The 13,480-nt window shown below is 39.5% G+C and overlaps 1 protein-coding gene across 3 annotated transcripts in view; it reads right to left on the bottom strand.

The window, feature by feature from the left end:
- The window catches only part of PDE4D (phosphodiesterase 4D), a 1,744,955-nt gene that overhangs the window by 1,093,659 nt on the left and 637,816 nt on the right, over positions 1 to 13,480 (bottom strand). For all 3 annotated transcript variants that reach the window (XM_073680269.1, XM_073680271.1, XM_073680272.1), the window contains one exon: positions 5,259 to 5,497. In XM_073680269.1, the coding sequence (XP_073536370.1) occupies positions 5,259 to 5,497 (239 nt within the window). The remainder of the gene's footprint in view (positions 1 to 5,258; positions 5,498 to 13,480) is intronic.

Below are 13,480 nucleotides of genomic sequence, written 5' to 3'. Positions count from 1 at the left end.
GTTCCCTTGCTGCGTTCATAAACAGTGAATATCTGATCAGTTGTGCCACAAGGCAACAATTAAAAAATCAATAGCTGTAATATTCAGACTTTAATGAGCATACATTAACGTCTTTTAAAGCATGTGCTCAGTGCACGGGTATTGCTTGGTTTATTTGGTGGCGAATCACAGTGATTTATGTATCGTTTATCACTAGATAACATGCACAATATCTAGCTTGTCAGAATCAGTATAAATGCAAAGATTTACAGTATTGGGCAAACGTTTAATGCAGGTGTGGAAAAAATGCTGCAAAGTAAGAATGCTTTACATTAGAAGTGTTAATAGTTAATAGTTTATTATCAATTTACAAAATACAATGAGAATGAACAAATCATAACCATATTTGGCGCCACCAACCATTGCCTTCAAAAAGCTTCTTTTAGATACACTTACTACCAGTACTAGTTTTTGAAGGCGCTCAACAGGAAGGTTGTTCCAAACATCTTAGAGAACTAACCACAGATCTTCTGTCTTCTGTCTATAGGCTTGTGCAAATCTTTCTGTCTCTTCATGTAATCCCAGATAGGCTTGATGATGTTGAGATCGGGGCTCTGTGGAACCATAACTTCACTTCTAGGACTGCTTGTTCTTCTTTACACTGAAGATAATTTTTAATGACATTGGCTGCATGTTTGGGGTCATTGTCCTGTTGCAGAATAAATTTCAAGACACTTAGATGCCTTCCTGATGTATGATGGATAAGTACAGGTGCTTCTCACAAAATTAGAATATCATCAAAAAGTTAATTTATTTCAGTTCTTCAATACAAAAAGTGAAACTCATATATTACATAGCGTCATTACAGAGTGATCTATTTCAAGTGTTTATTTCTGTTAATGTTGAAGATTATGGCTTACAGCCAATGAAAACACAAAATGATTTTAAAATCTGAAATGTTGTCCTACTGAAATGTATGCTCAGTAAATGCACAATACTTGGTCGATGGCTCCTTTTGCATCAACTACTGCATCAATGCAGCGTGGCATGGAGGCGATCAGCCTGTGGCACTGCTGAGGTGTTATGGAAGCCCAGGTTGCTCTGATAGCAGCCTTCAGCTCATCTGCATTGTTGGGTCTGGTGTCTCTCATCTTCCTCTTGACAATACCCTATAGATTCTCTATGGGGTTAAGGTCAGGCGAGTTTGCTGACCAATCAAGCACAGTGATACTGTTGTTTTTAAACCAGATATTGATACTTTTGGCAGTGTGGACAGGTGCCAAGTCCTGCTGGAGAATGACATTTCCATCTCCAAAAAGCTTGTCGGCAGAGGGAAGCATGAAGTGCTCTTAAATTTCCTGGTAGACGGCGGCACTGACTTTGGTCTTGATAAAACACAGTGGACCTACACCAGCAGATGACATGGCTCCCCAAACCATCACTGACTGTGGAAACTTCACACTAGACCTCAAGCAGCTTGGATTGTGGCCTCTCCACTCTCCCTCCAGATTCTGGGACCTTGATTTCCAAATGAAATGCAAAATTTACTTTCATCTGAAAACAACACCTTGGACCATTGAGCATCAGTCCAGGTCTTTTTCTCCTTGGCCCAGGTAAGACGCTTCTGGTGTTGTCTATTGGTCATGAGTGGCTTGACAGAAGGAATGTGACACTTGTAGCCCATGTCCTGGATACGTCTGTGTGTGGTGGCTCTTGAAGCAATGACTCCAGCAGCAGTCCACTCCTTGTGAATCTCCCCCAAATTTTTGAATGGCCTTTTCTTAACAATCCTTTCAAGGCTGTGTTTATCCCGGTTGCTTGTGCACCTTTTTCTACCACACTTTTTCCTTCCACTCAACTTTCCATTAATATGCTTGGATACAGCACTCTGAACAGCCAGCTTCTTTAGCAATGACTATTTGTGGATTACCCTCTTTGTGGAGTGTGTCAATGACTGCCTTCTGGACATCTGTCAAGTCAGCAGTCTTCCCCATGAATGCATGACTGTGGAGCCTACTGAAACAGACTAAGGGACCTTTTTAAATACGTAGGAAGCCTTAGCAGCTGTTTTTGTTAATTATTGTGATTTACTGAGATAATGACTTTTGTGATTTCATTGAACAGAAATAAACACTAAATAGATCACTCTGTTTGTAATGACTCTATATAATATATGAGTTTCATTTTTTGTATTGAAGAATTGAAATAATTTAACTTTTTGATGATCTTCTAATTTTGTGAGAAGCACCTGTATCTGCCTGTATTTTGCAGAACTGTGAGGACACCATTAATTCTGACTAAATCATCAACTTAATTTGCTGAAATGTAGCCCCAAATTTGCAAGGAACCACCACCATGCTTCACTGTTTACTATAGGCACTCATTAATGTAATGCATTGCAGCCCATTAGTGAACAAATTGCTTTCTCTTTCAGCCAACTGTCTCAAATTTTGACCAATCAGTCCATTTTTCTGCACCCAAGTTCCTATGTTTTCCTGCATAACTGTGTCACTTGGCCTTGTTTCCTTGTCAATGGTACAACTTTTTTGCTGTAATTCTTCCACGAAGATCACTTCTGGTCAGAGTACTTTGAACCGTACCTGGGTGTAACCGAGTCCCATGGGTTGTTGCCAGTTCTGAGCTGATGGCACTTCTGGACATCTTCCACTTTCAAAGGAAGTAATTATGATGTGACTTTCATGTGTTGCATTGAGTTTCCCTGGCCAAAAACTACATCTACAGTCTTCAAAGTTGCCAATTTATTCATGGTTCTTCAAAAAAGCACATCGTGAAACTCCAGTCTGCTTTGAAAATCTTTGCCTGGGAGAGACCTTGCTGATGCAGTATAACTATCTTCAGTTTTGTCGCTGTGCTCAGTATTACAATGGTGTTTGTCCTATGACATGAAACTGTCTTCTACAACCTTACTTTTATAGCAGAGTTTGGCAGTTTTACCCAGCATACCTGTTACTGTTTCATTTAATGTTAATATGCTTCAACCTACATCTGAAAATTATCATTATCACTTGTTTGGTATAATTTAGATGCTTGACGATAATCCTACAAAATTTCTAAGTCTGTGCAAGTGTACCTAGAATAATTAATGCTGTTTTAAAAGCAAAGGGCAGTCACAAATATTGATTTTGTTAGATTTCTCTTTTCTCCATTCACTTTGCATTTTGTTAATTTATAAAAATAAAGTATTAACATTTCTATTTTTGCAAGCATTCTTACATACCTACATACAATACAGTAAATACATATTTGCAAATTTTATGAGACTGTCAGAAATGCTGCAGAGAAAATATTATTATTTTCACTCCTTCAATTTTCGTTTATGCGCTTTCGCTTTTTCTTCCTCTTCTTCAAAGAGTCATAACTGTTTTATTTTCCCATTGATATAACCATGTGAAGGCTTATTTTTTTAGTGATAAGTTGTGGTTTTAAACAATATTTTAACTTGCAAATTATTGAAAAATGGGAAAAAAAAACTTCAAGTGAGGGGACAATGAGAAAAAAATACCCTCATTCCACCATTGTTATTTGGGTTTTGTTTTTGCGGAATTTATCGTGCAGTAGAAATTACCTGATAACTTGATTTTTCAGATTAGTGCGATTAAAAAGTGGTGACATTTTTTTTAAAATTTCATAAAAAGAAAACACAAAAGAATCTGTTTGTGTTATCATTTTCTGAGACCCTTAACGTTTACATTTTTCATCAATAGGGCTGTTTTTTATGTTTTCTCATTATGGGGGTTCCTACATTGTTGTCATCTGTTTTATTGCATATTTTCGAAGAGATGTACAGACTAAAAAAACAATTCTGCCATTTTGATTTTTTTTCGTTTGTTTTATGGTGTTTACCATATGGGTTATATAATTTTATATTTTTTACAGATCAGACTTTTATAGACATTTCTATACCAAATATGTTTTAACTTCTTTAGTTTTCACACAGGAAAAAGGAGGTGATACTATTTTCTTTTATTTCTCTATATTTTGAATAACTTAAACCTGAATTTGATTGCTTGTCTTATGTACCTCAATACTATGGTATTGCAGTACTGCATGTAGTGAAATTGATGGTCTCCCATAAGGCCTACCCTCAGGCTGGGCTTCACAGGAGTACCAAGATCGCGGCTATGGGGCCTTCATCTGGCTTTCCGCTGTAATGGGCCCTCCATGATCGCTTTGCTGGAAAAATGATGGATACCCCAAACAGCAAAATGCCAAGATCACATGCATTAAGTGCCACTATTAGAGATAGATAGCCAGCACTAGCCTTGCTTGGATTGGGCTCAGTACCCAGAGAAGGAGTCGAAGCACCATTAATTCCAAAGTGCGGTATATGTGACGAGGATTTACATAAAAAAGCACAATAAACATGAAGTAACAGTGACAGCCTGGTACAGAGGGGGAGAGAACCCTGCTCTCACCGACTTACATTCTTCAAGGCACTGGTGAAGAAGACCATAGGTTAATGGATTGGAAACAGATCAGGGAGTAATTAGGCGTCAGCAGGGTTATTGCAAGTGGTAGGTTTACCGGTTACATCTGAAGGCTTTATTTGTGGAAGACGTCCCCATGAGCTGAGCTTGTTAGTTCCAGGGTATGGGGGATGCACAGGAGAAATCTTGAAGACAGTTGTGTAAGGAACAAAGAAGAGAAGTGCAAAGCAGGAGATTTTGCAAGTGCTGGAGATGACTCGTGGGGAAGTGTCAGGACACTTGGTTGGAGATGAGTGGACAGATTATGAACAACCTTCTTATACCATATCTTTGCCAAATTTGTGAAAAATGCAAAGGGCGTAAAACCTTTAATATGCTGCCGATCTCATATCCTGAGCAGTTGTCAATTTATGTTGCATGAAATTTCTAAAACTCTTATCCTGAATACTGCTATTGTAAAATGCAGCAGAATTTCCTTCTGGACATTTTCGGTGGAAAATCTGCTGCATTTTAGATTTGTGGGAACATACTCTAATTCTTTTTCAAGGAAGAACACTTTCATGGAAGTTCTAGGACGTGTTAAAGAATAGAGTCACATGGAAAATAAAAAAAAGCATTAATTTAATATGTATGAATTGTTATCAGCGGATTTATTACAGAATGTCATTTTAGATTTCATTGAAACCAAAAGACCCATTTCTTCTATTTCGATGCATCACACAAAGTATTTGCTTTTGTTTCATTTTCCCAAAGTTACTTTACAGTTTGGATTTGCAAAACTAAGTCAAGACTTGCAACTATCCATGCATACAGGAGTCAATCATGTCCTACCTTGTAGAGTCAGCCGCCGTGATTGCAATCAGCGGAGGAATCCTCAGTGCTAGAGAAGTTGGCCGCTGCGGACTCTCACAATCCGGCTTTTTTTCCCATTCTGCTTGCTCTGCCAGTCTGAATGCCAAAGGAGGTAATTGTATATTTCTACAGGAAAGCCGGCGAACTAAATATGGCTCCATTTCCTCAGGAATACCATCATCTTCCTCCGTCTTGGAATGAAGAGCTTCATCTGACACCTTGAAAATATGAAATGGATGACAAATGAAAAGGAAAGAATGGGATTTTACATTTACTACACTGCCCTAATGCATTATATACAGCATTAACGCGTCTACATTGCCCTACTCTATCTTAAATATAGTGAACAGTCCTGTTAAAAGTTTTGTAAGCGAACATTCGCATCAACTGTTATTGCATCACAGATGGCAGTATGGAGGCATGGGTGCATGTTACTAATGTGCACAGTTCAGTAGGGCATGAAGGAACAATCGTGTCCATCAGGAACTGGACAGCTTTGTCTGACATCGCATTGCAGATTGCAAATTTCAGCAAATTAGTGAATCTGACAGAGCCACTTTGAATGTAGATGTAGCTATTCCCAGCGCATTCATGCTATTTACCATGCTTGCATAATATACTTATAGATCCCATGACTCTGCAAATAAAGGTGTCCTATTATTATTTTAGGCTATGTTCACACATTGCGTTTTTTTTTTTCTGCAGCAAAACCTGATCTCTTGCAAGGAGATTTTTTCAGGATTTTTCTTGCTTTTTTGTGTTTTTTTGGTGCGTTTTTTTTTTACTGTCCTTTTGTCTCTTTATGCAGGTACATAAAGTTCAGTGAAAAAAAAAATCATTCTGGTTTTGGCACAAAAAACGCTGAAAAAAATGACACTTGGGTTTTTGGTGCGTTTTTTCAGTGTTTTTTTCACTACCCATTACTTCCAGTGGGTGAAAAAATGCTGAAAAAACGCTGAAAGAAGTGACATGCTCTATTTTGCAAAAAAAACATGCAAAACACAAAATCCTGAACGAAAAAAAAACAAGATGTGTGCAAGAGATTTCTGGAATCTCAAACTTTGCTGGTACTGTAAAACGCAGCTGAAAATTTGCATAAAAAAAGCATCAAAAAACTCCGAAACAAACATGTGTGAACATAGCCTAAGAGGTTATCCAAGACTTTAAAGGGGTGTTCGGAAGGCAAAGCATTTTTTTCCTATCTATTGAGTCCCATAATCTAAGCAATTTTCTAATATACTTCCGGTGTCGAGATATATATACTTGTCTGTGTTCCTGAAGCTTCTATTCATGGATGTTCTGATCATGGATGTTCTGATCTAAGGTTGGCAAGATCTCATGGCCACTTACTTCCCCTCCGTTACAACTACTCGTGTATTCTCGAATATAACCGACAACAAACGAAACTAAAATATTGAGATTCTTTACACTCCAAATTGAAGATAAATCAAATTTTTATTTTTGGCAATCCAGAAATGCATAGTGTAACGTTTCAGTCTCAAAACATGAACCTTTATCAGACACGGATTGCTGAGTGATGTAGTGAGACAAAAATTATGTAATCAACACTGAAGAAAAACGGCTGTGATTGCTCAGTGTGGGGCATTTCACGGCTGCTTGCTCCAATTGGCCTCCAATGTCTGACAGCTGGGCCGGGATTATTATCAGCTGTCAGACATTATTATTTCATCCATTGCACAGGGCCCCCAAAAGATGCGAGGCCCATAGTCCGGTGCCTACTATACTTAATTGGTAACCCGGCACTGGGAGCGTGGCCATGAAGGACAATTGCCAAAAGAGACCTCTCTCTTTTTTGCTTTCTGGATCGGCAGTATTCTCACATGTCAGATCTTTGCGATCATAATGTTAGGGCATATCCAGCATCTCACATTAGCAGATGGAAATATCGCTTTACGACCTATGCCTCAACAGTTTTATAATTTTATATTGTAAGGTCCAATGTATTCTTCTGTTTCACCATAACAGCGCTTTTTTACTAAATATATTATTATTATGAATATTATATTATGAGAAATGCTACAATCAAGATTTATAGTAATAATAATTTGTTGTCTTATTAGCATTTAAGGGAGATTAAATTTATTTCATATTAAAGACATTAATTACTGCCACCAGATGCTACTGCTTTCATATTTCCGAAGAGCCTAAATTACATGTGTAATTTCCTGACCCCATCCTGGGTCAGTAACGAGCAGATGAAGAGCAACCTTGTAAAATGTACTTGATACCTTCAATCCTCTTTACTATGGTTAATAGGGTTTCTGGCTTATTCGTTTGTACTAGTATTAAAGGTATGTGTGTAAGGGGGGATCTTGGCCGATATCTATTTCCGCTTCCCTAAACACCTTCCATAGGGTTCCCTGTGTGTGTGTGGTTGTGGTTCTGTGGCAGACACCTTCAGGATTACTTCTGGCATAAAGTGTGTGGCACTGGACCCCTTTAAATTCACGGTGAAGAAACCAGATGAGTTTGCAAAAGTTCTTTTCACTAACAATAAAACTTCTGCACAAAGGGCAGCAGGAAAAAAGCTTGCTGTTTTGTTCTGCACAATACAAAGACACATCCTTGGTGTTTATGGACGGTGGCACATTACTTGTGAGAAGCATTACTGAGGAACAACAGGACAAATTGGGTAACATCATCTTCTTGGTACAGATCCACACGGGTCAATGTGTCACAACTTGCCTGCTATGAGGAACTGTGGCAACTGTAGAATTCTTGCTGAGACTTGCTCCCTTTCCTTGCGTTTGCTGCTACACCCACACCCAATGATAATAATTTTCCTCTGAGGACGTACTTTCTTGTCTCCTTGCTCACTACAACTAACTCTCAAACCAGGAGTATTAGGAACACTGGTTCCTAATACTTCTCCCAAACTATGGGCCGGCCATACAGTTAACCCAGTCATCCCTGACTAACGGCCTCCACAAGTATAACAACATGCAATACAATACATTTTTCACACATTAAAACAACAGGGGTCTTCAGAGGGTGTTATGCCATCTTCTCCACCTTTACATGTGAACGTGCAATGTGATCAGCGAGAAATCATATACAGTGCATGATTCGTTCTGCAATGTACGGTGAATATACAATATGAAAGCAAAGCACATTTCAAAGGCGAATTTCAGAAACCTTAGTTCAATGCCCCTTTCTGTTTTAATAACGAGTTGCTGTAGTTATAATTTATGCATTTGTAATCATAATTGTTTTAGTGACTCTGGGTCACTTCTCATGGACAAACTGTGAGTCGGCATAGTCAAGGAGTCCGAGGTCAAAAGCCAGGAGGGTAAATCATAAACAGAGGGAAGAGACAAATGCGTAGCCAGGTAACGATATCCATGAACCTTCCCAGACTGATAATATTAGCCATCATCTGTATGCTTTACCTTGGCTGGTTATCAAAAATAGGGAGGACCCAATGTGTTTTTTTTCATTTATTTATTTAGTTCCCAGCAGCGACCTGGGAGTTAGAGATGTGTCTAGGTGTCTTCCCCAAGCTGTTTCCATTCCATTTAAACGCTGTTTCCATCCATTTCAGCAATTTTCCTGCCCCCCCCCCCAGCCCTCTAATTAGGGTCTTCCACAAAGATGCTCGAGTTTCCCATTGACTTCCATTATATTCAGTACTCGAGTTCAGCCCGTCTGAGCATCCGATCTGCTTGATTCGAGTACCGAGCACTCAATACATATATATATTCAATCTGGTTTCCACTCCTTACACTCTACTGAAGCTGCCCTTACTAAAGTCTCTAACGATCTACTAACAGCTAAATCTAATGGTCACTACTCCCTGCTGATTCTCCTGTACCTCATTGCAGCTTTTGACACTGTGGATCACCAGATCCTAATCACGATGCTCCGTTCTATCGGGCTCAAGGACACCGCTCTTTCCTGGTTCTCCTCCTACCTCTCTGACAGCGCCTTCACTGTATCTTTGCTGGCTGCTCTTCCTCTCCTCTTCCACTTACTGTCAGGGTTCCTAAGGGTTCAGTTCTAGGCCCCCTCGTCTTCTCCTTATATACTATCCCTACTGGACAAACCATCAGTAGATTCGGTTTTCATTACCATCTATATGCTGATGACACCCAATTATACACCTCTTCTCCTGACATCACCCCTGCATTATTACAAAATTATTGTCTTTCCACTGTCTTGAACATTATGTTCTCCCTCAATCTTAAACTGAATCTGTCAAAAACTGAACTCCTTGGGTTTCCTCCCTCCACCGACTTACCTTTACCCAATATTGCCATTTCTGTATGTGGTTTCACCATTACTACCCAGTCACATGCCCGCTGTTTTGGGGTCATTCAGATCTTTCATTCAACCCCTACATCCAATCACTCACTCGCTCATGTCACCTACACCTCAAAAACGTCTCTAGACTTCGACATTTTCTTACCTTTGACTCTGCAAAAACTCTAACTGTTGCTCTTATTCATTCTTGTCTGGACTATTGCAACATTCTACTAATCTGTCTCCCCCTTACTAAACTCTCCCCTCTCCGATCCATCCTTAATGCAGCAGCCAGGATCTTATTCTTTTCAAACTGCTAAAGTGATGCCTCCACCCTGGGCCAGTCATTGCACTGGTTGCCCATCCGCTTCAGAGTCCAATATAAACTAATCAATCTCTCCAACATAGCTCTCCAAGGTTCAGCACCACCCTAAATTTCCTCCCTCATCTCTGTCCACCCCTCTACCTATGCCACCTGCTAATGACCTCAGGCTAACATTCTCCACAATCTGAACTTCCCAAGATTTCTCGCGTTCTGCGCCAATTCTCTTTAATGCACTAACCCAGGTTAATTCAATTAATTCCCAATACCAACAGTTTTAAGCATGTCCTAGGAATGCATTTCTTTAGACTGAACTATCGCCCCACCTCACTTCTATTACTATCCTTGTTTTTTCCTTACAAAATGTTTCTTACACATCAGGACCCTCGTAGCATCTGTCCACACTCCCTTCATGCAATTAATAGCCCTCTGTATCTGTACTTGCACAAATACTGCCTGGTGACCAGTTCATGCAGCCTTATGTGAATACCCTATTTATTGTATTGATGGCTGGACCATACAGTGCAAGCACTTTTTACGATTTACCTTTCATGTCTTTCCTATTTTCTTATAGATTGTAAGGTTTCAAGCACGTCTCTCACTCCTCCTGGTATCTGTTGAATTATGTGTTTACTCTGTTATGTCTTTGCTGGTACAAGCCCCCTTTGAAATGTAAAGTGCTGGGGAATATGTTGGTGCTATAGAAATAAAAATTATTATATATATATAAACTATTAAAAAATTGTATATATTTTTGTTTCAAAGAGTTTTACAGTTTTTAACAATGTTGTAATATAAAGCACCACTCCAGTGTTTTTTTTTTATTTCAGCGCTGGAGTGGTGCAGCTAATCCAAGTTCCTTGCACTTAGTCTTATACTTACCCACAGCTGCTGCTTTTTATCTGTTATCGGCGCCATTCTGGTCGGTCTCCAGCAGTTTGTGACATATCGGATCGCTTCAGTGTTTGCTGGACGAGTCGGAGATCACCTTCTGGTGTAAGTCTATGAGAGTCTGAATGAGGCCAAAACAAGGGTCTCATAGACTTATACTGAGAGCTTCTGACTGTTATCTCTGACTTCCGGTCAGTCGGAAGTGGAGGTCACAAGATGGCAGCACAGGACCAGAGTGGTGCCGGAAAGAGCTGAAGACAGCGGCCGGTGAGTATAATACCAGGGGCAGGGAACTTACATTAGAAACACTAATATTAAAAAAAAAAGTTGGAGTGGTGCCTTATAGAAAATCACAAGTATCCATAAACTTCTTGTTCTGAATGTTGATCCAGCCAATCGACAATCCAGACCAGTAAAGAAAATTGGCCCTTTCAAGGCTCCCTCATTGATATTGAAGGACATGTTTTTATTCTCACCCATGCTGTATAACTATATGTACAGTTTTCAATTAATTAATTATTTCATTATTTTTGTTTTGGGTGAAGCATTATCTAAATATTGTTCTCATTTTCTGGCATAACCAGCTGCTTCATTTTACTGAACTAGTGCTACATTGCAGAATAACATCACAGCAGAGTGGGCTCATGTAAAATAAGTGACCTATTGTTCTGAATCATTTTGTTAAGAAATATAATTTTAATTATTCCAGGAGACTGACTTTTTGGATCAGATTCATTTAATTAATGGTCTCTTTGCCTAGTTAGTAATAAAACAATGAGCAGCAGACTAGAAATCTCTGCTTGGGGTTTGTTTCTTCTCTAATACAACCTGTCAATTAAAGCAAGTTTCTATCTTTGAAAACTTTTTGTCCAAAATGTTGATCAATGACAAAAAAATAGAAAGCATTATTTTTATAAGCTGCATTTGCAATTAAAAGAGAACCCATCATTAGGCTTATGTTGCCTGAACCATGGGCAGCGTAAATCAGAGCCCAGCTGCGCGATTTCAGGCAGGTATGATTAAAGGCTCACGCCAATCAGTGCATAAATTGGACATGTTTTCAAATTTTTAGCCTGACAGCACACTGACCCCTGTTATTGAATAGTACTGTTCAGATGAATTACTTTTTTCTTGGTCCGAGTGTCCATGAAAAAGAAAATCGCTGCATGCTCTACTTTCATCCGAGTCTCAGATGAGACTCACACATTCAAGTCTATGGATGCGAGAGAAAAAAAATTGGATCTCACATGGACCATCAGAGTGGCATCCAATTTTTGTGGACAGATTTCTATTATAAACCTAGGAAACTATGTGATCATGTACATGTTTTAATGTAGGTGTATGAAAACGGATGATACATGGACTTAAAGAATGGACACATAGATGGCACATGGATGAAAATCTGATAAAAATTAGAAAGAAATTGCGTTTTCTGCATGAAATTTGGACGATTTTTCATACTCTCGTCTTCAGCCGCCCTTACTCTGAAACATTGCAGGGGAAACATAATTTGAAAAGTTAATCTGGGACTATACAAGGAGATGTGACTATTCCGATGAGGTCCCCAGTCAGCTTCTCTCTGCCCCACTACACTTGATTGACAGTCCTCTCCTATGTGCATAAATATGGAAAGACTTGTCAATCAACTGAAGCCATCTGGGGACCACTTTAGACAAGTGAGGTCTCTCCCTAGAGCCCCTGGCCAACTTTTACAATTATGTTTTACTCTGAAATGCCGCAGCAGTGATTTTTCACGTTCATGGATCCCTAGTCTTGTATGGCTGATTTTGATCTGTAATTTAGATCAAAAGAAAGAACAGAAAACGGAACAGCCAAGTTGCAATTATTGTGTTCAGTGTAGGCACACATGTGTAGGGGATCGGTTCTTTTATTGGACATTGCATACACTGTGACTTTAAGGCATCATGCTCCCCTCTGGGTCTTGTGTTTGGACTAGTTGCCTCCCCCTGCTGTGGTTGGTATGTGCTGAGAGAGAGAGAAGAACCAGGTGTGTGTCTGAGGTAACAGGGAGAGACTCCTGCAGGATTCTGATCAACAGAGAAAATAAAAGAAGACACTGTTACTCTATGGAAAGAGAAGATTGTGGACTATAGCAAGTTTTGTTGTTGGGGACTTTGTCAAGTAGAAGTGAAATTTATCCTTTTCTTGAAGAACGTTTTCCCTGGAGATTGAGGACCTGAGATAACACACAACACAGCATGTCAGCCATTTCTGTGAGAGTGAAACAAGGTTTGCCTGCCGGCTGCAAGAAAGAGATTCCGTATACAAGGAAAGGACTCAAGTGAATTCATCCGGCTCTTTCACACCAGGAACAAGCGGCGACTGCCATCTGCGCCTTGTCTGCGCAACCGTGAGTGACCCATCAGCGTGAACGATTAGGGTTTAGCGTAGTTTGCTGTAGCTAGGATGCTGTAGCAGCGTGGCCCGAATAGCAGAAAGCCAGGGAGAGAATTAGCTCAGAGTAGTTTGCGAACTGTGTTGTGCACTGTTTGTTCTGAGCTTTCTTTGCCATAGCTGGAGTATAGTTTGTGACTTGCTCCAGCTATATCTTCCTATGTTCATGTTGATAATATCATTATTGTAAATATTGTTATTTTCATCCCCCGGCATATAATCCCTTTGTACATAATAAAGTCAGAGTTTTGTTTCAGTCTTCTTGTCTGCTGTGCCATACTTGAATCCTGCCTTGCGGTGTTCTTTGGACACT

The sequence above is a fragment of the Phyllobates terribilis genome, unplaced genomic scaffold (genome assembly GCF_046119375.1).
Source record: "Phyllobates terribilis strain yellow unplaced genomic scaffold, ASM4611937v1 Scaffold_1__5_contigs__length_1240528914, whole genome shotgun sequence".
NCBI classification, from domain to species: Eukaryota; Metazoa; Chordata; class Amphibia; order Anura; family Dendrobatidae; genus Phyllobates; species Phyllobates terribilis.
Note: the sequence above shows the minus strand (reverse complement) of the source record. Positions and strands in the feature narration are given on the sequence as shown.